The sequence below is a fragment of the Aspergillus mulundensis genome, assembly GCF_003369625.1.
Source record: "Aspergillus mulundensis strain DSM 5745 chromosome Unknown scaffold_4, whole genome shotgun sequence".
Taxonomy (NCBI): domain Eukaryota; kingdom Fungi; phylum Ascomycota; class Eurotiomycetes; order Eurotiales; family Aspergillaceae; genus Aspergillus; species Aspergillus mulundensis.
The window spans coordinates 1,279,918-1,304,221 of record NW_020797892.1 but is presented as its reverse complement, the minus strand read 5'-3'; the positions used below and the strand labels follow the sequence as shown (position 1 = coordinate 1,304,221).

The window sequence follows — 24,304 nt, the reverse complement described above, 5'->3', positions numbered from 1 at the left end:
TGTCTGAGTTGAGGCAGAGAAAATCCGCGATTAGAGATCAAAAAAAAGTTTCGCCCCTCATCGATTAGTCAGTGGATCAAGATCGATAAGGATCACGTGCTGCTATCAACGTGACCGCCTCAGGCACCAAATCATGCCTAAGCGGGACATATTGATCGATCACCTGAGTGCGCGGCGAGTTCCAAAAATCTGCCTGGGAAACGCCACAAATTTCATGAGAAAGCGTGGAGAGTGATCTGAGCGAGAATATTGTACAGGTGTTGGTATATACCGCCGGTAGAGGGTATCTAGTATGTGGCGCCCCAGTAGGTATACATATACATAAGGACATTGAAGTGGAGAGCTCACAACGGCCTTTCGAGGAAGCAAAGAACATCACTCATCAACCAAGCGCAGGTGATACGTTCCCAATGCCTCCTGAGTCATCGGGCTAGGAGCCTTGACCATCGGATCCTCCCCAAGCTTTCCGGTCTTGGGGAAAGCAATGACATCCCGCACAGAGTCCTTGCCTAGCATGACAGCGACCAGACGGTCAAAGCCCAAGGCCAGTCCGGCATGAGGAGGACAGCCTGCGCGAAGTGCATCTAGCAGGTGGGAGAAATCCGTTAATCGTTCAGCCGGCATCTGGAGGACATCCCGGAGAACGAACTCCTGAACTGCAGCATCATGGATACGACGACTACCACCACCAAGTTCTACTCCATTTACTACCAAGTCGTAGTGATCGGCAACAACTTTAGTGGGGTCGGTGAGAAGCAAATCCACATCGGCAGCACTTTTTGGCGCAGTGAAAGGATGGTGCGTAGAAGATAGACCGGCAGCACCGCCTTGGCCAGGCTCTGAGTCGCTAGATGGAGAGAAGAGGGGAAAGTCAACAATCCAAAGAAAGTCGAATCCCGTCGCAGCAGGTTTGAACCCTGACTCCACAGCAGCGGTATGAAGGGCGCGACGAAGGTCACCAATTGGCGTTGAACCGCCGGAGAAGGGGGCGGCTTCGCGGGCTTGGATTACAAGCAAATCGCTGTGGTCAGGCTCCAAAAGATCCTCCACATATTCGGCAGCTTGAAAGCCGAATGGCTGTAGTCCGCACAAGGGCTTCTTTGCGTCGTACACAAAGATACCGGGCCCGCCTTCTGGGTTCTCATTGAATGGTGCACCGGCTGGCGAATCAAGGAATCTTGTGATGAATTCAGACGTAGCTGCCGGGTCGTTGTCGTTACCTTCGATCTTGAAGATTTCGACAATAGGATTTGTTAAGGGGGTAATCTTGTGGATCAGGTCCACTGGCAGCAGATGCTCAACTCTGTGGATTTCCATTCCATACCGGGTGTCGGGCTTGTCCGAGCCATAGCGACTCATCGCATCCTGGTACGACAGCCTTCGAAATGGACCAGAAGGAGCTTCGGTGTCCATCAAGGTCGACCAAAGTCGGCGTATAACACCTTCAACAACTCGCATGACGTCCTCGCCTGTCGCGAAAGACATCTCTAGATCAAGCTAAGACAGAATATATCAGCGACAAGGCGACAAGCGAGCCGTCTATTTTACTTACTTGCGTGAACTCTGGTTGCCGATCTGCTCGGAGATCCTCGTCCCGGAAGCAGCGAGCAAATTGATAATACCTAGGAATACCGCTAGCCATGAGAATCTGCTTGTACTGCTGTGGGCTCTGCGGAAGCGCATATGCTAGACCGTGTTTCCGCGTAGGAACCAGGAATTCACGAGCTCCTTCAGGCGTGGACTTGAACAGCAGAGGGGTCTCAATCTCGACAAAGGGGGGCCGGCCTTGCTCCAGTTCTTCTCGACAGACATTGCGCACTCGTGCTCGAAACTCTAGCGCCTCACGTAGCTCGCTGCTAGTCCTAAGTTGCAGATGTCTATGCTTGGGAGGATGTACCATATCTGGTGCCATCCAGATATCGCCTGGAAAGTCATTGAGAAGTTGAATCTCCTCGAGTGAAATTTCCCACGGGTCACGCTTCTCCATCTCGGCATCCTTCGCCTTCTTAGCCTGGACTTTACCCTTCACAGTTACTGGACTGTTGGGCCTGAGGTTTCTGAGCTGCTCAAATGACGCATTGCGGCCAGTCGACACGATTTGTATGGTATGTTTCATGGTTGGGTCTTGTAAACGGACGAAGGATAACTTTTTGGATAAATCGCTACGAACTCCGAGGTAGCCGTGTAGGACGACATCCTGACCTGGCGAGGCTTGAGAGAGGAAGGTCTGAAAGTCGCAAGTAGCAGGGGGAAATTCGACTGTGGTAGGTCATCGGTTAGCTGTCTTGGACTCTAGCAGCGCTGACCTGGATGTACAATTAGGCAGCTATTGGGAACGAAACACACCCGCCTGCTTGTAGTTTTCAAGAAATTGAGGCTGCGCCAAAGGAGTCCCGGCTTGCTCGCGCAGACAGGAACCTTTATGAAAAGCTCTCCGGGACGAGTTGATGCGAACATATGATCCCACAGTCGGCATACTTCTGCTGCGCATGTAGTTGTATATTTCGAGATAGCTCGTGCGGAGACGAGCGCTCCTATGCGCCGCGCGCGCCAGCATCATCCCGGCGATATTGAACACTCAACGGTAAATTGTCAAAGTCAGAGCTTCATGTAAACATCGTGGTGCTTTTGAATCGAATGCCATAAAACATGCGGCAGAAAGGCACCGCCCTCTAAAAGCGAACTAGCGTGTTATCCACACCACATTAAATAGCGGAAAATCTCGCGGAGCTTTCTTTTCCTCCATCCTTCCAAGTTTTATACTTGTGAGTGCTACCTTTGGTGCCCTGCTGATATGAACCTGAATTCTAACATTATCGCAGATGATGAAAGCCTAGTGTGTTATATATGATCCAATCTCTCCTCTTGGAGCCTAGCTGCTCTCCCTTCGGGGCTTAAGGGCTGCGCGGTACCGGATGGAGGGAGAGTGATATCTGCGTTCGGCACACAACCTTGTTACTTCGACGGACGCGGTGAAGGCATCTCTGAACCTCATAATACTTGGCGGTGTTCCCTCTTTCCCGACGCCTCATGGCCCTTGAGATGCTAGCTGCTGTCTGAGTAATGGGCATCATTCAATGATAGGGTACATTAGTCGGTTATGCCTGTTTTATGGCGACTTTCTCTTTGCATTTGGCCTTTTGATACCCCGTGAATTTGAATTTGAATCCAAGTTATATGAACTTTGCTATGAACTTGAATCCATGTTAAACCATTCGCCGATGCTGCGCTGTAGACCTTTATATCAAAAAGCTTTAGCATGATGCTCAAGTTGCGTATGCAAATAACTACAGAGTCGCTCCGGCTTCAACTGTCCCGGGGTCAGCTACATACTACCACTGTAGACTGCATGGACCATCGTAACTTTGAAGAATGAACTCCGACCTGATTGGGGAATCAACTCCGCATCAACGATTCTCCGCCGGAGAACGAGCGGCGTTATCGCAAATATTCCGCTCCAAAAAGTTCCCTCCGCATCCAAACTTGTTGATCGAGTAGCTGTTCTAGTTTGCTTTCGACTTACGTCTGCCAGGCCCGATTCAATGCGGCCACGCCCGTTCTCGCTGCCTTGGGCGGCACACCTTCGCTCTCCGGTAGCCGCCCGCCGCCCAGTATACGGCGCTCGCCAGTATGCGCGGACTGCGGAGGTCCTGAGCACAAACACGTTCCGCTTCGATAATGCGCGACCTACTACAGCGAAATTGTCACCTGAAATCAAAGCAGGCCAGAAAAGATGGATTACAAAAAAATGGTTGGCGCGAGAGGAGGAGGGGAGAAAGGAATGGGCATTTCTCGCCGAACAGATCAAGGAGGGGAAGAGAAAGAGCTTTGTAGAGCATCTGGAGGACAGAGGTCTCATACATGATGTTGTTGGGTACGTGCGACTCCGTTCACCGAGCCAGCTTCAAGACCGAACGCCCTTAGCTAACTGGTGACATGGTTATTTGCAGGGAGCGAGACTTGTTGCACCGTGTCTTTACCGAGAAGCGAGCTGGGATTTACGCAGGCATAGACCCGACAGCGCCATCTATGCATGTTGGACATATGCTGCCGTTCATGGTACTTGCGTGGGGATATGTTTGGGGATTGCCCGTCGTGTTTTTGGTCTGTGCCCATACGCCAGACAAACGACTATGGTGTCGCTAACGTAATAAAGCTCGGCGGTGCCACAGCGCGAATCGGTGACCCGACTGGGCGATTGCAGGGAAGGGAGGAGGTCCATTCCTCGGTACGTAAAGCAAACATGGCTAGCATGCACATGCAACTCAAAAAACTCGGTATGAGCATTGAGAGATACGGGCAAAGGCACGGTTACAAGCGGCAGTTGATCTGGAAACGAGCTCTGGAAAACAATAATGTTTGGTGGAACAAAACGCCGTTGATAGAGGTGCTCCGCGATTTGGGATCTTATATGCGCCTTGGTCCAATGCTAGGAAGAGAAACGTGAGTTGGTCATTGCCGCGCAATTATATGAGTTTGATGCTTACTAAAAATCAGAGTCAAAAACAAAATGTCAAAGGGCGATGGGATGTCTTTTGCAGAGTTCACCTACCCTCTCATGCAGGCATGGGACTGGTGGGTGCTCTTTCGACAAAGACATACTCAAGTCCAGGTCGGAGGAAGCGACCAGTATGGGAACATCCTCTTTGGAATGGAGGCTGTGAAGACAGTCAGTAAGAATACCAAGATGCAAGAAGATCACAACGACCTGTTAGATGATATCGATAAGCCCATTGGTTTCACCACTCCGTTGCTCACGACTTCATCCGGTGAGAAGTTTGGAAAGTCCGCCGGCAACGCCATCTGGTTGGATAAGGATATGACACCCACTTTTGAGCTATACCAGGTAAGTTGAGACGCTCCATGTTGGAATGCATGGTAGTAACACCCCGATAGTTCTTTGTCCGCACACCTGATGACGCTGTCGAGCGTTACCTCAAGATGTTCACGTTCTTACCTCTCCCCGAGATTTCACGGATCATGGAAGAGCAAAATCAGGACCCCTCAAAGCGGGTGGCCCAACATGCTCTCGCTTATGAATTTGTTGAACTCATCCACGGCAGAGAGGAAGCGGATGCGGTGTCTATGCAGCACCGCCAATTATTTAGATCGCGAAGCTCGACCGCACCACCGACGCCCGCACCTCGCAGTGCACCAGTTGGGAATCCCAAATCATCATTGTCCGGGTTTGATAATCCTCAGGCTGGCAACAAATACGCCCCTCAAACAAACTTCGCCAATATGCCATCTCTCCGGATAACGCTCCCTAAATCCCTCGTGTACGACAAGACATTCAGCAAGATTCTTTGGTCTGCCGGTTTAGTTGCCTCCAAGAGTGAGGCCCAACGTATTATCAACAACCAAGGCGCCCATGTAGGAAGCCGTCCCGGCATCGAAAAAAGTCTGCCTGGCGGGGACATGCCAGATGCCTTGACCTTCACACCAATCAAATCTTGGATGGCCTCGAAAACGCGCGAGTTTATCATCGATGACGAACTCCTGATTCTAAGGTTAGGGAAATGGAAGCTGAAGTTGGTGACCATTGTTAGCGATGAGAAGTTCAAAGAGCTTGGTCTCACAGCTCCCGGCTGGGATGAGGTCATTGGCGAGAGCAAGGGCTCGGGAACGGCGGAATCGGAGTCCTCTCCTTGAGATTTGTGCTGCTTCTGCGATCTGCAACTATTGGCTTTGAGGGAAACTTCTGGCCTGTACTTTTAGATAGACTGTAACTATATACCAGTTGTACTTTTACCAAACCCTGCTCCTGATTTGAAAGTTTGGGAAGACCAACCATAGACATGAATGATCTAATGAATATAAACGAAATATACGAGTTGAAAAGAAAGACAATTACTCCGTAGAGCCATGCAGAGTAGTGTCCTGTGTTGCTGACTGATAATTCAGGCGGGCCATAGGTAAACCACTAAACGCGTCGACGCGTGATGCGGAGTCGGAGTCGATCAATCATTCCCATGCTTTCCTGAACCTCCCCTCAGCCTCTACACCCAATGCTCTCTTCTCACCCGATTGACCCCTACCTAGCTAGTCTATGAATCCTTATTGAATCCAGCAGTTCAACTGTTCATCGTGGCCCAGAATGGCCAAAGGGCCAACCGCGTCATCTCCGCCTGCGGCTACTCCGCTAAAACGGTCGGATTCGAGTACACAAAATATGAAGAACCAGAAGTCAATTCTAGGGTTCTTCCAAAAGTCTTCCCCGTCAACCCCATCCACCCGTTATGCGGAACCTGCCTCCTCCCCGGCGCAGAGGGCCTCAGTCTCTCGGCCGGTGAAGCGCGAAGATAAGCCCGGGAAGGCTGCGTCCAAGTTCACGAAAGACTTACCTCCTGTGCCGAGCAGTGAGCTCGACCTACCTGAAGAGCAGGAAACCAAGAAGCAGGTATGAATGCAGCAAGCCCTGAGCTCCGAGGTCCACTAACGTGACTTCCGTCCTTTGCAGCTCAGCCCTGAAGATGTGAAAAATGCCTCGGATTCTCCGTCACGTCGTGTACGTCCATTCCGAATCCCCCTCTTCTCTTTCTATGGTCCGTACTAATTTTCTTGCTATGTTTAGTCGGCGAAGAAAGTCAACTACGTTGAATCCGACTCCGAAGGTGAAGACAACGATGACGAGATCTTTCATCCGTCTCGCAAGAGCAATCGAGCTTCGAAGAGGAGGAAACTCTCACCAGAAAGCGAGGATGAGTTCAAAGATGATATACACAATGCAGAATACTCTGACGACGGTCAGTTCAGCGCACGCTTAGGTCAATTTCTGATTACTGACGTTTACCAAGAATTGGACGATTTTGTTGTCCCAGACGGTTCTGAAGACGAGGTGAAGCCGTCTAAAAAGCGCAAGAAGCCGGCTAGCCAGCCAAAGAGCAACTCCTCCTCTTTGCTTCCACCACCTGCGGTTGAAGACCTTGATCTCGACCTTCCCGATGCCACATCAGGCTCCGCTCAGAAGTGGACTTACGACCCTGAAAATTCAGAACCTCGCGAGGCTCGTGCCGTGAGATCGACCAGCAAAACTACATCAAGCTCTGCCAAACCAAAAGCTCATACTACCGAGCCTGAGCAACGCTATCCCTGGCTTGCTAATGTCCGGGACATTGACGGCCATCCTATCGGTGACCCCGCATACGACCCCAGAACGCTTTATATTCCTCCTCTCGCCTGGTCTAAGTTCTCTCCATTCGAGAAGCAATACTGGGAGATCAAGCAAAAGTTCTGGGACACCGTGGTCTTTTTCAAGAAGGGCAAGTTCTATGAATTATACGAAAATGATGCCACAATTGGGCACCAGTTGTTTGACTTGAAACTCACCGATCGTGTGAACATGCGCATGGTTGGAGTCCCGGAATCGAGCTTGGACCAATGGGCCAATCAATTCGTGGCCAAAGGCTTCAAGATAGCGAGAGTTGACCAATCCGAATCAGCTCTTGGGAAAGAAATGCGTGAACGAAACGGCAAGAAGGGCGGTGGAAAGGAAGATAAGATCATTAAACGAGAGCTCGCCTGTGTTCTCACGGCAGGCACGTTGGTTGAGGGTGCTATGCTTCAGGACGATATGTCGACCTTTTGCGTTGCGATCAAAGAAGCCATCATTGAGGACCGTCCAGCTTTTGGTATCGCTTTTGTTGATACTGCCACGGGTCAGTTCTTCCTCACAGAATTCGTTGATGATGTGGATATGACAAAGTTCGAAACTTTTGTGGCGCAGACACGCCCACAGGAGCTTCTTCTTGAAAAGTCAACTGTTTCCCAGAAAGCCCTGCGCATATTGAAAAACAATACTGGTCCGACAACGATCTGGAACCACCTCAAGCCAGGGAAAGAGTTCTGGGAGGCCGATATCACAGTCAAGGAGCTCGATGTGAGTGAGTACTTTGTCTCTCCGGACAATGACAATATCCACGCATGGCCAGAGGCTCTTCGCCAGGCCCGTGACAAGGAGCTAGTTATGTCGGCCTTCGGAGCTCTAGTACAATATCTCAGACTACTCAAGATTGAGCGGGACTTGATAACCATTGGCAATTTTTCATGGTACGATCCAATCAAAAAGGCCTCCAGTCTTGTCTTGGATGGCCAGACTCTGATCAACATGGAGATTTTCGCCAATTCCTTTGATGGAGGCATTGACGGTACACTATTCCAACTACTCAATCGGTGCATGACACCCTTCGGGAAAAGATTATTCAAACAGTGGGTATGCCATCCTTTGGTAGATCCAAAGCGAATCAACGCCCGGTTAGATGCAGTGGATGCCCTGAACGCTGATTCCAGTGTACGGGATCAATTTTCTTCGCAACTCACAAAGATGCCTGATCTCGAGCGCCTCATATCCCGCATCCATGCGGCCAACTGCAAAGCACAAGACTTCGTGCGAGTCCTCGAAGGGTTTGAACAAATTGAGTACACCATGAGTCTTCTCAAGGACAGTGGCTCAGGTGAAGGCGTTATTGGGCAGTTAATAAAATCCATGCCTGATTTGACAGAGTTATTGGAGTATTGGAAGACAGCATTTGACCACTCCCGAGCAAGAGAAAATGGCATCCTTGTTCCCAAGCCCGGCGTTGAAGAGGACTTTGACAACTCTCAGGAGAGCATTCAACAGCTACATCAAGACCTTGAAGATCTCCTGAAGCGGACCCGGCGGGAGTTGGGCTCTACAGCGATCTGCTATAGAGATAATGGGAAAGAGATTTACCAGATGGAAGTACCAATCAAGGTGAAGAACGTGCCGAAGAACTGGGATCAGATGTCAGCTACCAAGCAAGTTAAACGCTACTATTTTCCGGAACTGCGAACGACCATCCGCAAGCTACAAGAAGCCCAGGAGACGCATAGCCAGATTGTCAAAGAGGTCACCAAACGATTCTATACACGATTTGACGAGCATTACTCCACCTGGCTCTCTGCTGTCCGCGTTATCGCACAGCTTGACTGCCTGATCAGCTTGGCCAAAGCCTCCTCTAGCCTTGGTGAGCCAAGTTGTCGCCCTGTATTTGTCGACCAGGAACGGAGCGTTCTTGAATTCGAGGAGCTCCGCCATCCGTGCCTTCTTTCCTCTGTCGATGATTTTATCCCCAATGATATTCAACTTGGCGGCAGTGCGCCCAATATTGACTTACTTACCGGCGCAAACGCGGCCGGAAAGTCCACTCTTCTTCGCATGGTCGGTACCTGATGCCTCTGAATACATATTTTTGCTGACCATTTTAGACCTGCGTTGCTGTGATTATGGCTCAGATTGGGTGTTATATGCCCTGCAAATCTGCCCGGCTGACCCCCGTTGATCGTATCATGTCACGCCTCGGAGCTAACGACAACATCTTCGCCGCGCAGTCAACTTTCTTCGTTGAGCTTTCTGAGACAAAGAAAATACTCTCGGAAGCCACACCCCGCTCTCTCGTCATTCTCGACGAGCTAGGCCGTGGAACCAGCTCTTACGACGGAGTTGCAGTTGCGCAAGCTGTCCTCCACCACGTCGCCACGCACATTGGTGCCCTTGGCTTTTTCGCTACTCATTACCACTCCTTGGCTGCTGAGTTTGAGAATCACCCTGAGATCAAACCAAAACGCATGAAGATCCACGTGGACGACGAGGAGCGGCGCGTCACGTTCCTGTATAAATTAGAAGATGGCGTCGCAGAAGGTTCGTTCGGTATGCATTGTGCTGCAATGTGTGGCATCTCCAATAAGGTCATCGAGCGCGCCGAAGTTGCAGCCAAGCAGTGGGAGCACACCAGCCGGCTTACGGAGAGCCTTGAGCGCAGGAAGGGCGGCGGGCTTATCGGGCTCGGCTGGTGGAGTGATGTAGCATGGGCTCTTCGTGAGACGAGTGCGGGTGACGAGGACAACTCTGTCGTGGTTACGGATAGAAGCTTGGAGGTTCTTCGGAGAGCTATCGAAGCCCTCTGATATACTAGATTTGCTGTGTGATCTGCTTGACCTCTTGTGATTTTGCGTTGCTAGCTACGCCGAGAGCTTGTTCTATTACCTTGCCAGTTTCTGTTTCTCAGAATTCTGATATCACCTCTGTTATTGCCATTGTCGAATATCGTGGGTATGTGTGTCCGGCGTTTGGGTGCAGACGGGTCCTGTTTCGAAGATTTCGGGTTTCTACAAATATCCATACTCCTCATAGAACTTAGAACATGGACAACTGTTTGGTTGATTTCCTCTATGTTCTTCAATCTCCGGGCCAAATTTCAATAATTCTGAGCTATCTGCGATGCCAACTTTTTTGGGGATGAATATTGAGAGAAACAAGAACAAAAGGTGCTATCCAGGGCTCTGGTCGGTGACCGCAAATGCGAAAGAAGAAGAAAAAAAGACCATGACAAAGACATAGAGGACCTTTATATCCACAAAAGTACGTACGCCCATCCCCCAAGCCCAGGGACACGACGACACAGAGAAAGAAAAGAGAAGCGAGCCCCGAAAACACTAAGAAAAACACGACAAGGAAACAAGCAAACCAAGTTCGTCATAGCCTGTCTCTTCACCCAACTAGATAGCTAGATAGATGATCCTGGATTCAAAGACCTAGATAGATCACCTATTCAAGTATCAGGAAGAGAAGCGAGCCACGCACTGTCACTCATGGTTTCAGCCAACTCCCTGTTGCGCTCCATTTCCTCAAACTCGGCGTCCACGTTGATGTCAGCCATGATTTGTCGCTCTTCGGCTCTCCAGGCCTCGAGTCTTGTGGCGAAGGGGCTCTCGAATTTGAGGGAATTGGCGAGTTCCGCCTCGAGTTGCTTTTGCTCGGGCTTGGTTGGAGTGGTGTAGGTGTCTCTGTTCTGTGTTAGTACAGCGAGCAACGACCATGGGTGAAAAATAAGTTACAGGAAAAGGCAAGCCATACTTACTGCTCCCTTTCAGGATCGTTGTTGATAATAACCTGCGGCTGCACCTTGGACGCCGTCTTGCGCTGGCGCTTTGGCTTGGGGGTCGGAGTCGGAGACACAGGCTCCTCGCGCTCTGGAACGAAATCGTCATCGTTGCCTCTCACAGCGTCAGTGTCGACAGGGGCAGGGGTAGCAGCAGCACTCTTTCTCTTCGCGGGGGCTTTCTTGGGCGGAGTGATCTGGGCACTGGCTGAACTGGGCTCTGCAACGCCGTTGGCAAGGAGGAAACGTCTCTTAGCCTGGCGGTACGAGCTAGAAGCGGAAGACACGTTCTTGTAAGGCGCTTTAATGGCCAACTTCTCGAAATCGACCTGTGTGTTATGCCATTAGTGTCAGCGCATTTGCTCAGCTCGCTTGGTGTATACTGGAAGCCCCGGTATGTGATTTTGTCGAAGATTGCTGACAGGTGTTACGTACCTTGCCGGTGCCGTCTGTGTAAAGAACGCCAAGGAGCAGGAGTCGGGCTTCACTTTGAGTGAGACCTAGGAGGCCCTCCGGCTTTCCTTTGCCTGCGGTAGCCATGGCCGAAAAGTGTAGTTTGGGAAGCAAGGTGTTTGCGAGATTTGGAGTTTCAGGACAGAATCGAAAGCGGATGTTTGAATGAAGGGAGTGGCAGGGGATAAAGTGTGAGAGACGAGCAGACAGGAAGTTAAGTCGAAGAAACAAGGCAGAAGTGAGGCCAATTGGAGCTGGGAGCCATTAACACAATGGCGGTTCGTGCAAGTGAGCGAATATCTGAGGAACCCTCTACCCACTCTCCAGGGATGTCTGCAAGTTATTTGCTTGTGAGAAAGATCTCTCCAAGTCTACTGGCATCAGTGAGAGCACGAATAGGTACAAAGACAGCCTAAAGTTTACATCTTCAGTTGTAGCAGGTGGCTTTGAAAGTACTTGATTTTAGTTAGCTTTCCCTGACTGGCTTCGTATCTGTTGGTAAACATGTTCCCACAGCTCTGGATAGAATGTTCTCGAGTCCTTTCCGGGTTTGCTTTTCTCTGCCGTGTAGAATTGCTGCAGAGTCTTGCCCCTCCACCAAGGCAACGAAGCAGGGTTCTTGTTTCGAAAGCTCACAGGGCGAAGCTTTGACTTGTCGGCCACAAGATCGGCCAGTCGCACCTCGGTCTGTCTCGGTATAGTATTGAACTTCATGGTGTTTATGTACAGAGTAGCGGTTGGTGGGAGCTTCTTCGCATATTGGACGGCTTGTTCTCGTGATCGCCGAACGGTGACGGGCAGGGCAAGGTGGACAAAGTTCACGTAGGGAGCGGAGGTATATGCTACAAAAAGCATGGGCAAGGCGCCGCCGACGACGACTGTTAGAAAAAATAATTAGCAAAGAAGTCGCATTATATGCAGGCTTGGGGTCCTTACTAGCCGGGCCTAGATATGCCGGAAACTCGGAGGCCATGAAGGCCGGGGCAACGACGAGAACAGAGACTCCGAAGAGGAAAATTGTAGTTATCCGCAGCATTCCAAGGAATAGAGTACGACCGGTTCCTCCATGGTATATCAGTATCCTCTCCGGTGGTCCTACAAACTATATCAGCACCACTTCAATTGAATCAGGGCAAATCTTGGAGTACCTTTCCGCGGAGCAGTCTTCGCGTGTGTTGTTGACGGTTGCGGAGCCCGCGGAGGATTGATAGGACGGTATTCTGGTTTCTGGGGTTTCTGGGGTAGGGCGGCGTTCTTAAAAGGTTGAGGCGCGCCGTGAGTCGCCTTTGATCGGACAAATAGCAAGCTGCTGCAGAGCTCTCTCCGCACGGGTCGGGGAAGCGCAGAGCGCAATTGCGGATGGAACAGGACGGATACTCTCATGGTGAGCAAGTTTCGGCAAAGGGTGCTCGTTCCCAGACAGACCACTATTCCAGCAGGAAGAGAACTTGCTCTTCGAGGGGAGTTTGTTTAGTCGGAAGACCCAAGGTTGAAGCTGAACGTGATGAGGTCGCCGCGGGCTTGGCTGCTGACTGCCTGATCGGGCTTAGCGGCTTACAGGAATCTGGACATCTTTCAGTTGCACCAACGGCCCTCCCTCTACATCTCTCGGATCTTTTTACGCTCCATCAGGCACGATGAGGTCTGCTACGGAATGCATGCATCGCGCACTGCTATCAATATGGCTCGCAGTTCTGTTTTTCCTTCTGCCCAGCGAGGCATATCGGGACGTGTCGGATGGGACCCTAAAGGCGCTCCCGCGGCCAGGAAAGGACTTTGATATTCATGACGGCGCTATTCTCTCGCCCATCCTCATTCCTCGTGTGCCTGGCACTCCTGGGTCCACGAAGGTCCTCAATCACTTTACCGACTTCTTCCGGACTTCTCTTCCGAAGTGGAACGTTGAATTCCAAAATTCAACCTATGTGACTCCTGTGTCCGATGGAAAGGAGGTCCCCTTTGTGAACTTCATTGCCTACCGCGATCCCCCCAACGCAGCAAAGGGTGATGTGGGGAGACTTACCCTGGTCGCCCATTACGATAGTAAATATGAGCCCAAGGGCTTTATCGGGGCCATCGATAGCGCCGCTCCGTGTGCCATGATTATGCATGCTATGAGGAGTATTGACGACGCTTTAACGAGGAAGTGGGAGTCGATGGCTCCCGATGATGATTTCCTGGACGACCACATTGGAATCCAGGTCCTTTTCTTGGACGGCGAAGAAGCCTTCAAGTATTGGACTGACTCTGATTCATTGTATGGAGCTCGCTCGCTCGCCCAGCATTGGGATTCCGAGGTAAATCCAGGAATGTCGGTTTACAAAACGCCGCTTTCATCCATATCCTTGTTTGTTCTCCTAGACTTGCTGGGTTCCAAAGATCCGATAATACATTCGTTTTATTCGACCACGCACTGGGCCTACCAAAAGCTGGCAAATGTTGAACGTCGCCTGAGAGAGCTGAAGGTGTTCAAGTCCAGCGGCAAGACATGGTTTCCTGATAGCTCGAAGAATGAGCGCCAATTATCTGGCGGCTCCGGTAACCTAGGAGATGACCATGTTCCGTTTCTTAAACGCGGGGTGGAAATCTTGCACGTTATTGATTACTCCCCCGACCGTCCATCTGGGTTTCCAACCGTCTGGCATGAAATGCAAGGTGTTAAAGATGACGGTGAACACCTCGACACCGATACAGTAGAGGATTGGAGTCTTCTCATTGCTGGATTCGCCGCCGAGTGGATGGAACTGGAGGGCTTCATGCCGGGATCAAAGACCGAAATGAAGCGCAACAAGACTGAATTGTAAGCCATACCTGATCTGTTTCTTGGATACCCGTTTTCAGTTTCAGATGTATCTATACGGCAAATTTTGGTCTACCAATTGCATTCTCATTTTCACTTACTATTGAGCTACATTCTGACCACTACCCAGTCTTTAAACGTGAATCGAAGCGAGCAAATGCATGCTATTGCCCAAGACTATGATATTACAGCGGTGGCTTTTATTCGATTGGTTAATACACTTAAGCTCATATCAAATTTCCCAGCATATACCCAGCCATTTCCGCAAGTCCCCATTTTGGCTGCAGCACTGAACGCAGCACAGCGGGACCAGGGCATACTCCTCGCAAACCCCAAGCTATACCGAATACCACTGCTCCAGCCACGAAAAGCCAGTCGATATCAGCTACAGTAGCTGTAGGCAGTCTCCAAGTTTCCGCCAGCGTTGGTTTCGCCTGCTTGCCTTTGCTTTGGTTGGTGTTCTGGCCCGGCTTCACAGACAAATACGTGATAAGTGACGGCAACAGCCCGAAAAGAATGACGAGCGCCAAGGAGGGATCGAAACGAGCCGGATCGGTGAGAAACGCAAAAAACCGAAGTACCTTGACTGGATCGGCCATGCCGGAGACGAAGAGTCCGGTTCCAAATTGGATACCCGCCAAGTAGGAGAACATTGACCTCGAAAGCTCTGATCTGGCCATGGTCTTTGGTACGATGAAGGTGTTTGTCAAGAACGTGATAGCCGTCGCACCCAGGATGAACCCGAGCTCGGAGCTGGAAGGGTAAATGGGTGTGTAGCAAGGGATGTCAGTTGGGCACGGCGGAATATCAGACACGAAATTGGCCGTCAACATAGCGGTTGTGAAGAATATGGCCGTGGCGATGAACGAGCGCGGCGATAAGCGCGAGATACCACAGAGCATATGGCCCGACGTGCAACCTCTACCGTTCTACAAGTCCGCGGATTAGTCGATTTGTCTTCGGAACAAGATCGATTCAACCTACCTTTGTTCCCCAGCCGAGGAGAAATCCGGTTCCGATCGTGGACAAGATGGAACCCCATGATGATGGTGCTGCCGGGTACGTCGGTAACAGTGACGGCATCAATAGATAGATTGGAATCACGCTTGACAGCAAACCGGCAATGATCGGAACATTGTCTCGACTCGGTCTGAGCATGAACCCTGAGAGAAGGGAAGAGACGCCAAAGACCGAGCCATTATGAAGAAGCAGGCTCGAGGAGCTCTGGTAGAGCAGAAGAGCGCCTAGCGAGGTATGGACCGGTGTGAACATGATAAAGAAAAGCTGGAGTTGGACAGTCACATATGTTTAAGCCGCTCATTCCTGCACGACCTCAAGTTCTCAACAAAGAAAAGATGCAAGGGAAGCCCGGCCGGGGCCGGTTGCTGGGAGCTGACCATTCACCCAAGGGAGAGAGCATTTTTCTGGGTCTGTCTCGGGGACCAGAGAGTGAATGAAAGCCCTATCCATATGGCGTAAAGCAGAGATGGGCAGTGGACACTGATGGTCCCCGAGACCAAAAAATGAATAGAGTTTACCGAGGGGCGACCATGAGTCCCCGGACCTTGAAAACCATCCTGTCCTCGATATTAGGCCATCATGGCTGCAGCCGGACCGAATCTCAACGGCGAACATAAGTATCAGACCACGCTCTGCTCATGGAGAGGACAGTGCTCATCCCCAGGATGTTGGACAGCAGCTGCACTGCTTGGAGCGCTCGCGTGGTCGGGATCTACACCCCAGAATTAGTCGCCGAGACGGGTCCACATGTTGACGAAACCAGGAAACTGGGACTACCAGCTGCGTAGTGAGAAGAGAGACAACCATACTACTAGTCTGTTGACGAAGCCGAACTTGTCCTGTCCATAGAATGTAGAGATGGTGATGTGATTACCTGCAGGGATAGGTTACTTGGGGTTGGCTGTGATACCGGTAACTACCGCACTTCATCAGGGGTCTTGGCAAATTAGGCACGAAAATGACAGTACCGAACCGAACCGTATTGGACCGGCGCTGCAGTGGACTTGACGGCCACCAGAGCCTCCAATCATCCTGAGACTCCTTGCTGACTGCATCATTCAATGAAGAACATTTCTATGAGTATGGCTTGATAGCTTACTGCCCTTGCTGAAGTTTATTTGCCTGCTCTTTTTTTACGGTTGCTACTCGAACGTTGCCATACGGAGTATGCTCCCCTATTCGCCACTCTACCCGAAATAAGTAGTTGCGTTTGAATGGCTTCATCAGCCTTCAAAACCATAGCGACCATATTTACCAAGGTCGGCGGTCATGGCCCAGACAGGTCTTCCCGCTGAGTTGATCTTGCATATCGTTGGAAGTCTTATCCCACCAAGTCCCCCGATTGCGTTCAGTCATGGAGACGTTATCACTCGCACACTCCTCAGTCTGACATTGGCCTTCAAGCTGGTCTCCCGAGCAGCAAAACGACTGCTCATCAAGCACTGTCTTTGCATCGACTCTGCGCATCGACTCAATCAGCTACTACATGAAAACGCCATATTAACGACAGGAAGCCGGCTTCCATCCGTCGGGCTATTTCTATCCCCATTCCCAGCGCACAACCTCAACATTCCATCTACGGTCGATCGGATAGATCACCTATCGACCATCATCAGTCAAAACCTGACCCGGCTCGTTATTGACATGCCCCTCCGTCATCTCTACCCCGAAGACGACGTATATCAACTACGCCCAATTCTCCGCACTGCATTCTCCCGCATGACCCAGCTCGAAGAATTCGTCTCCGTACGGGACGAGCTTTACCTTGGTACATTCATGCCACAGGGAACGCTAGAGCAAGAACAAGGCCCGAATCTAGAGCCAGCAGTTTGGTCCTTTTGGCCGAACCTGCAGCGTCTGGGGTTGTACAACGTCGCCGTCGACTCTCGCCAGTTCATCGAGGGTCTGCGCCGGTGCTCGAACTTGACACACCTTGTTCTTGTCCGACCCGACGGCCTAACCGAGGATGTATCCCCGGAGCAATTGGGGTTGGAATTCCTGCCAGCACTGCAGCGGCTTATCATTGTCAATACTGGATTGGGGTTTGTGCATGATTTACCGGTTGATGAGGGTACATGGAACGAGTCGTTTCTTGGGCAATTAGAGGCGTTACGGCGCGCTGGTGCAGGAAGTAAGTGCTCGGACTCGGAATTGGTGATCAGCTATCTTTCGCTGAGGATGCCGTTTGGGAGGGATGATGGGGAAGGAGACATTGCGATATGTCAGGAGTGGCTGGGGCAGCAGGCGACGAGTGGTGCACTGTGGACAACATCGGATGATCGTGGAGACTTACTTGACTCCAATGGTTATTATGTGGCTTGAGAGTCGCTCGCTTGGCCAAGGTGAGGCGCGCGGCGGAATACGATGCGGGGGAATCCCGCCGGCCATGGTGTTCACATCTTGTCTAACCATCAACTCAACCGGCAGCTTGACCAGACCAACTTCTGACACGCTGAGCAACGCCTCTACCGTCATCTAGTTGATCTAGGTGGTCGTATTGTTTGTAAGAATTTGGCAGCCTGGCCCGCTAGATACTGAATGACTTTCGAGGGGGCTGTCACCAGAGCCGCTTGCTTCTTATTGACGCTACGCATATCTCACTGACAAAGCATTTGTTGACCTGAGAATCATGCCATTTGAGTCGTTCTTGGACATACCCTACGGACAGTCAGACACAGACACGGTCCGTTGGGAGTCCAGACCCCCGAGTTTGTGGACCTGCGAAGTCTGCTCCGCTATCTTCCAGCGAGCGGACCATCTCCAGCGCCATTTAGCAACGCGTACGTGAGGCTTCTTCCAGATGAAACATTTAGAGTGTACGCGCTAATGCCTAACTAGACAGGACAGATAAGCAATTCTTGTGCGACTTTTGCGGTTCTCTGTATAAGCGAGGGTTCGTGCCTGCTGAATACAACTTACTCCTGGAGGGTCTCTAACCGCTCGCTTGCATTTGTTAGAGATGTTCTAAGACGACACTGGAAATTGTGCTCCATCCGTATTCAAACCGGCAAATCTATCCCTGAACCTCGACCCGGAGGCAAGGAGAAACACGCCTGTGACGGCTGTGCAAGATCGAAGAGGTCGTGCTCGGGAGGCCGGCCATGTTCCGAGTGTCATTCCAGACGAAGGACATGCTCATATAATCGCCTGGGAGCTAATGCTGCTACTGCCACCGAGCAAGATGAGATGTGGAGATTCCCGCAGGTGGAGGGATCAGCTGTTGACCATGCTCAGGTTATAGACTACGCAGGACTAAATCACCGGCCTGCATCCGGGCCACCGCTGTCCACCTGGTCTTTGGGACCCCAGAATTTCTATGCTTCTCTGGATGTCTGCTACAAGGCATATCGTCGACTTCAATAGTTGACTCATTAGCCGTCTTCTGCTTTTACACGGGCCAAACGAGACTACTAATGGCTTCGGGCCTCGGTCGAAAAGGACGGTTTGGATGAAATCCATTGAGCTACAGAACTACATGCACGATAGATCTGGGAAACAATGGGCAAGTAACGGTTTCCGAAGTCCGCGGGCTCGGACTCGGACTCGGAGGCTTGAGCTGCCAAGTTCTGGTTCGCATAATCAACCCATTGATTCGTCGACCTGTCAGTGCCATTCACCATCCTCAATATCGCTTACATTCACTTCTTACTGGCCACTGGCAGGCCCGTCCTTCCGGAGAACTCTAGGCGAATAATTATTCACTGACAAGTTTGGATTGAATCTCAAATGCTTTGTATAAATATAATGCCCAGTACCCCCTAGCCATCAACAGGATATTTGCCTCCAAGCTTCTCAATAGCATTCGTTGTTAAGCTCTAGGTGTCTGCAAACATGTCCGACATCGAAGCAGCCAATTCTACTCATTTCAACAACTGGCCCAATGAGCGAGGTGTAAGTCCTCCAAGAACATAGTATCCGGGTTTCGTCTAACACATACAGTTCGATGCCAACCATGAGCAGCGAGCCCCAATTGAGCTATCTGTGACAGGGAGTATCCCTTACTACGCAGCAGGAACCCTCTACCGAACAGGGCCTGGTCGATACAAAGTCGACACGAAACACGGAAACACTTTCCAAGTCTCGCACTGGTTCGACGGCTTCAGCCAGACCCATCGATTCCAGCTCGTTCCTCCTGATGACGCAGGCTCGCCCATGCGCGTCTTCTACAACTCCCGCTTCTCAACCGATGATCTAATTGAACATGCGCGCGAGACAGGCTCCCTGGGTGACAAGTTCAGCTTTGGTGGATTCAAAGACCGAGTCCAGGACGAGCTTCAGGATAGGGACCCGTGCGAGGCAATGTACCATAAGGTCCAGACTACGTATGAGCCGCGGACGAACAGCCCTTCATATAGCAATACCGGCGTTACTCTCTCTGTCAACATGCCCGGGTTGAATGACCCGCCTTCGCAATTCTCAAATGGCAACGACTACACAGACACTAGTCGAATCAAGACCTTAACCGCCAAAACGGACAACTCAACCTACAAACAGCTTCACCCTTCAACCCTCGAACCCTTAGGCATAGCCTCTCAGAAGACCCTCCATCCAGACCTAGACGGGCCTCTCTCCGCATCACACGCAAAGTCCGATCCCGAGACGGGCGACATATACAACTACAACCTCTCTTTTTCCTCGTTTGGGATACCGACATACCGCGTATTCTGCGTCTCCGCGAAAACAGACGAAACGACCATTCTGGCTACATTCACCGCTGCACCGGCCTATCTGCATTCGTTCTTCTTAACGAACGACTATGTGATTATCTGTGTTTGGAACTCGCACTTATCACCTGCAGCCTTCAACCGGAAGCCGGCTTCGTATGTAGGCGCGCTGAAGGAGTTTGATCACAAGATTCCGGCGGTGTGGTACGTTGTTGACCGATATGGACAAGGTCTCGTTGCGGTGTACGAGAGTCCGGCATTCTTCTGCTTCCATACCATCAATGCGTGGCAAAAAACGAGCAAAGTAGACGACAGCTCAACCACACAAACAGACATTATCGCCGAGTGCGTCACACTTGAGAACACTGATATCCTGTATCAGCTCTACTACGAGTATCTCGTCTCCTCGTCAAGCGCAGCGCATCGCCGATCCGATGCACTGAGTAACGGCCACAGCGGCAAAGCCCAGAGTCGTATTGCGCGGTTCCGGCTGCCAGCTGTCCCAACCCCCAATGAAGTTGAAGCGAAGGAAGAGCCAAAGATAGCCCCCCCGCTAAACGCAACCCTCCTGTCAACCAATTGCGGGGGCCTCTCCCCCGAACTACCCACCCTCAACCCATCCTACATCACCCGTCCGCACCGCTATACCTACGCAGTCATCGACAGGGGGCTCTCGACTTTCGTCGACGGTCTAATGAAATTCGACTCTGTGACCTCGGAAACGAAGATCTGGTCTGAGCACGCGCAGTCTCCCAGTGAAGCAATCTTCGTTGCGGATCCTGAAGGTACGAACGAGGATGACGGCGTGCTGCTTAGTGTTGTTTTGGATGGGAAGACCGGTATGAGCTACTTGCTTGTGCTTGATGCTCGCGATTTGAAGGAGGTTGGGAGGGCAGCTGTTCAAGGCGTTGTTGGGTTCGGGTTCCATGGCGTGCATGTTTTCTCTGAGACTGGAGTTGGAGGGGTGGATTTCTAGGGTTTCGTCGAATGTTTGTATTTCTAGGTATTTTGTCTCGTTGCGTCGTGGCCAATTCATTCCAGTCATCTAAACCCAGCATCAACCCACTTTATCAGAATCTCCTCCCCCTTAACCCTAGAATTAAACCACTCCAGAATCCCAATCTCACTGTCGACAACCTTCGCCCCCTGTAGCACCCCACTCTCCGCAACCTTCCACGTCGCCATCGTCACCTCAGCAAGCCCCAGATTCTGCGCAATGCACGCCCTCGTCCCTTTCCCGAACGCGAACCAATTGTTCAGCATTTCCTCCGTCACATTAGGCTCCAGCCACCGCTCGGGCTTGAAGGATAGCGGGTCGGGGAACACGGTCTCGTCCTGGTGCAATTGCCATGCTGAGACACCGACGCTTGTTCCGGGTGGGAAGAAGTACGACTTGTATTTCCAGCCGCCGGTTGGTACGGCGCGAGGGAGGCGGATTGGGTTCGCCCAGGAGAGGCGCAGGCCTTCGCGGACTACGGCGCGAAGGTACGGTGTTGAGAGGGGGTCTGTGTCTGGGGAAGCTGTTTGCAGGGCTGTGCGGAGGCGGTCATATCTATATATCGCCGGACATGGTCAGCATGCTTATCAACCCTAACAGGTTTGTATAGAAGGAGACTGACATTTCAGGACACTTGACCAAATACCAGATGATCGTAGCGGTATTCATGCCCGTCGAGTCCGTCCCCGCAAAGCAAACATCCTTAACCTCAACCTGGGACTGAGCGGACGAGACCCGTTCTAGAAGACGACTTTGGTAGCTGCCACTCTTGGGCACTGCCTGTCTGATCAGTCGACTCGTGTAGTCGTCGATAGTCGTGAAGGACTTCGCTGTCCCCGCAGGCTGCGTAAAGTACTCGAAAAGACTGACCAGGATCTCGCCTGCCCTGCCCAGGGAATCGAAGTTGAAGAATGCGCCAACACCCACATATGCATCCACGAACGGCGACGCAGACATCACCTCCTCGCTCTCCTTGAGAGCCCCATACCGCTCCTGGAACAGGTACGCGCTCACAGCATCAATCGCCATAGCCCTTCCCAGCGCAAGGACATTAACCGGCTTGCCGTTGCCGTTGCCGTCGTTGGAGTTCAAGCTCGCAATCGCATCCCGACGCACCCTCTCCACGAAATCATCAACGACACCTAGCAAAGTCCCCCGTGCATTGCGGATACTCGCCGTCGAGAACAGTGGCGCCACGGCCTTTGCTCTGCTTGCGCGCTCGGGCAGATTTAGACTCGAGAAGATCGTGCTGTGCCCGTCTATGTCGAACTTGCTGTACACGGGGGTCTTGGGGAACCCGCCGCGGGCCAGGTAGATGGGCTCGATTGCGTCGCCGGAGGCGATGTCGATGTCGTTGGGGGCGATGCGGAGGACGGGCCCGTATTTCTTGTGTAACGCGAAGAGCGTGCTGCATTCGTCCCCGATGTAGGTGTGGTAGGCGAGCCAGAGGGATGTGGCTGCGGCGAGTTTTGGGCCGGGCACGCGGGCGAGGGGGTGGATATATAGCCGGTAGAGGGTGCGGGCTAGGAGGGAGGTGGTGAGGAAGAGAACAGCGATGGTTGGGAGGCCCATTTTGTCTAGATGCTGTTGTGGTTGTGCTTTGGTGATGCTGTACTCTCTACTCCCGGAGGGATCAGCGGGGATGGGTAGGTATGGCCAAGACTGTACTCTACAGTGGTCCACTTATGAGTCATGAGGCGAGAGGGTCTGTTCAAGGGTCAAATTAGCAATATCCCGTCCTCTTGGCCGTGCGAACTTACTTCATATTAGCTTCCGGATGGGCAATGATAAGAGTCGGTCTAGCCGATGCATTGGAGTCGGGCGGAGCGACTGACGTGGGCGTGCAGGTATGTAAGACAGGAGATCACCAATGAACCGCTGCAGGATGACGATGACGAACTTTGTCCATGGACTAACTGGAGAGGGCAGTTGCTGGAGACGGCCGGGGAATATTGTCTTATCAGCATGTTGGAGATGCTGAAGAAAGAGGAGATAAGCCTTCGTCTTGCACCATAATACAGATAACGGCCAATCGACCAAAGTGATATAGGTAGAGCGCATCATCTCCGAGCTCTGCAAGAGAAGATGGGATGATCAAGGTACTGTCAAGATGGATGCAGCGGGAAAAGACACCACCAGTCAAGATGTGTTCGCCGCGACGGCCAGCGAGGACATTGCGCTGGAGCATCTGGGCTACAAGCAGGGTATGAATCCAGGCAGAATGCCAGCCTAACAGACGCTGATGGAAGCAGAGTTCCAACGGTCCTTCAGCCTGCTGGACATGATCGGCTTCAGCTTCAGCATCGTGACTTGGTGAGTCTGTTAGTTGTCCCAAATCTGTACATCAACTGACACCTTCAGTTGGACTGCTCTCAGCGGCGTCTTCATCATCGGCGTCAAAGCAGGCGGCCCTCCAGTCATGATCTTTGGCTGGATCGGCGTCTGCGTCGTCACCCTAACTGTCGCCCTCTCCATGGCCGAGATGTGCTCGCGATGGCCCGTCGCCGGAGGCCAATACTCCTGGGTTGCTCTGCTGGCACCCCCCAGGATCGCCCGCGAGCTCTCCTACATCACCGGCTGGTTCATGCTCATGGGGATCCTAGCCATGGGCGCCGTCAACAACTCCGTCGCATCGAACTTCATCCTCGGCCAAGCGAACCTCGTCTTCCCCGAGTTCACCATTGAGCGCTGGCACACGGTCCTGGTCACATACGCCGTGGCATTCAGCGCTTTACTAACAAATGTCTTTGCGCCGCACCTCCTCAACCGTCTATCTCGGACAATCCTGGTCTGGAACATCTGCTCCTTCATCATCATCACCGTCGTCCTCCTTGCCACAAACAGCCACAAGCAAGCCGCCCCTTTCGTCTTCCGCGATTTCCAGAACTTTACCGGCTTCGGGCAAGCCATGGCTACTATCATCGGCATCCTTCAGAGCTTTTTCGGCATGTGCTGCTACGATGCACCCAGCCATATGACTGAGGAAATGAAGCAGCCCTCGCGGGATGCGCCCAAGGCCATGATTATGAGTGTTGGCCTCGGCGCCGTGACAGGGTTCGTCTTCTTGCTGACATTGTGCTTCTGCATCGGCGATATCGAAACGACCGCTGCGTCGAGCACCGGTGTCCCCGTCATCCAGATCTTCTACGATTCCACCGGTAGTAAACTCGGGGCTTGCTTTATGGCGAGCATGATGACGGTCATTGTGCTCATCTGCTCTGTGAGTCTAATCGCAGAGGGCTCGAGATCGCTCTTCGCGTTTGCTAGGGACCATGGCCTGCCCTTCTCAAGGGCTCTGTCCAAAGTAACCAGCAAGCACCACATCCCTCTAAACGCCATCCTCGCAACGACCCTGGTCCAAATCGCGTTCAACTCGATCTACTTCGGCACAGTCACCGGCTTCAACACCATCATCTCCATCGCCACGACAGGGTTCTGTAAGCCATCCCATACCCACCCCTAATCCCAC

At 51.9% G+C, this 24,304-nt stretch overlaps 10 protein-coding genes across 10 annotated transcripts in view; 6 read left to right on the top strand and 4 right to left on the bottom strand.

Annotated features, from left to right (window-relative positions):
- Positions 1-375: 375 nt before the first annotated feature.
- DSM5745_04942 (aspartate--tRNA ligase MSD1) lies at positions 376-2,491 on the bottom strand (the record flags this gene model as incomplete). Its single annotated transcript, XM_026746958.1, has 3 exons — positions 376-1,497; positions 1,553-2,259; positions 2,347-2,491. 3 exons carry the CDS (start codon positions 2,489-2,491, stop codon positions 376-378), a joined length of 1,974 nt encoding a protein of 657 aa, XP_026604438.1.
- Positions 2,492-3,542: 1,051 nt separating this feature from the next.
- Positions 3,543-5,652, top strand: DSM5745_04941 (tyrosine--tRNA ligase MSY1; the record flags this gene model as incomplete). Its single annotated transcript, XM_026746957.1, has 5 exons — positions 3,543-3,874; positions 3,951-4,104; positions 4,157-4,443; positions 4,498-4,846; positions 4,897-5,652. 5 exons carry the CDS (start codon positions 3,543-3,545, stop codon positions 5,650-5,652), a joined length of 1,878 nt encoding a protein of 625 aa, XP_026604437.1.
- A 445-nt stretch (positions 5,653-6,097) lies between these two features.
- On the top strand, positions 6,098-9,927 carry DSM5745_04940 (mismatch repair ATPase MSH6; the record flags this gene model as incomplete). The annotated part of the gene is made up of 5 exons (XM_026746956.1): positions 6,098-6,400; positions 6,461-6,508; positions 6,575-6,746; positions 6,798-9,181; positions 9,229-9,927. The coding sequence occupies 5 exons, from the start codon at positions 6,098-6,100 to the stop codon at positions 9,925-9,927; spliced, it is 3,606 nt and encodes a 1,201-aa protein (XP_026604436.1).
- Positions 9,928-10,571: 644 nt separating this feature from the next.
- On the bottom strand, positions 10,572-11,441 carry DSM5745_04939 (putative histone h1.3.; the record flags this gene model as incomplete). The annotated part of the gene is made up of 3 exons (XM_026746955.1): positions 10,572-10,806; positions 10,881-11,230; positions 11,337-11,441. 3 exons carry the CDS (start codon positions 11,439-11,441, stop codon positions 10,572-10,574), a joined length of 690 nt encoding a protein of 229 aa, XP_026604435.1.
- Positions 11,442-12,991: 1,550 nt separating this feature from the next.
- On the top strand, positions 12,992-14,158 carry DSM5745_04938 (glutaminyl-peptide cyclotransferase family protein; the record flags this gene model as incomplete). The annotated part of the gene is made up of 1 exon (XM_026746954.1): positions 12,992-14,158. The coding sequence occupies one exon, from the start codon at positions 12,992-12,994 to the stop codon at positions 14,156-14,158; it is 1,167 nt and encodes a 388-aa protein (XP_026604434.1).
- A 223-nt stretch (positions 14,159-14,381) lies between these two features.
- On the bottom strand, positions 14,382-15,426 carry DSM5745_04937 (YeeE/YedE family protein; the record flags this gene model as incomplete). The annotated part of the gene is made up of 2 exons (XM_026746953.1): positions 14,382-15,083; positions 15,139-15,426. The coding sequence occupies 2 exons, from the start codon at positions 15,424-15,426 to the stop codon at positions 14,382-14,384; spliced, it is 990 nt and encodes a 329-aa protein (XP_026604433.1).
- A 1,017-nt stretch (positions 15,427-16,443) lies between these two features.
- DSM5745_04936 (uncharacterized protein) lies at positions 16,444-17,496 on the top strand (the record flags this gene model as incomplete). The annotated part of the gene is made up of 1 exon (XM_026746952.1): positions 16,444-17,496. The coding sequence occupies one exon, from the start codon at positions 16,444-16,446 to the stop codon at positions 17,494-17,496; it is 1,053 nt and encodes a 350-aa protein (XP_026604432.1).
- A 1,509-nt stretch (positions 17,497-19,005) lies between these two features.
- On the top strand, positions 19,006-20,814 carry DSM5745_04935 (carotenoid oxygenase family protein; the record flags this gene model as incomplete). Its single annotated transcript, XM_026746951.1, has 2 exons — positions 19,006-19,065; positions 19,114-20,814. The coding sequence occupies 2 exons, from the start codon at positions 19,006-19,008 to the stop codon at positions 20,812-20,814; spliced, it is 1,761 nt and encodes a 586-aa protein (XP_026604431.1).
- A 65-nt stretch (positions 20,815-20,879) lies between these two features.
- On the bottom strand, positions 20,880-22,407 carry DSM5745_04934 (cytochrome P450; the record flags this gene model as incomplete). Its single annotated transcript, XM_026746950.1, has 2 exons — positions 20,880-21,390; positions 21,458-22,407. 2 exons carry the CDS (start codon positions 22,405-22,407, stop codon positions 20,880-20,882), a joined length of 1,461 nt encoding a protein of 486 aa, XP_026604430.1.
- A 538-nt stretch (positions 22,408-22,945) lies between these two features.
- DSM5745_04933 (putative GABA permease) overlaps positions 22,946-24,304 on the top strand; it is a gene marked incomplete at both ends in the record, with an annotated part of 1,815 nt that continues 456 nt past the window's right edge. The window contains 3 exons of the mRNA XM_026746949.1: positions 22,946-23,039; positions 23,088-23,148; positions 23,197-24,272. Of these exons, the coding sequence (XP_026604429.1) occupies positions 22,946-23,039; positions 23,088-23,148; positions 23,197-24,272 (1,231 nt within the window). The remainder of the gene's footprint in view (positions 23,040-23,087; positions 23,149-23,196; positions 24,273-24,304) is intronic.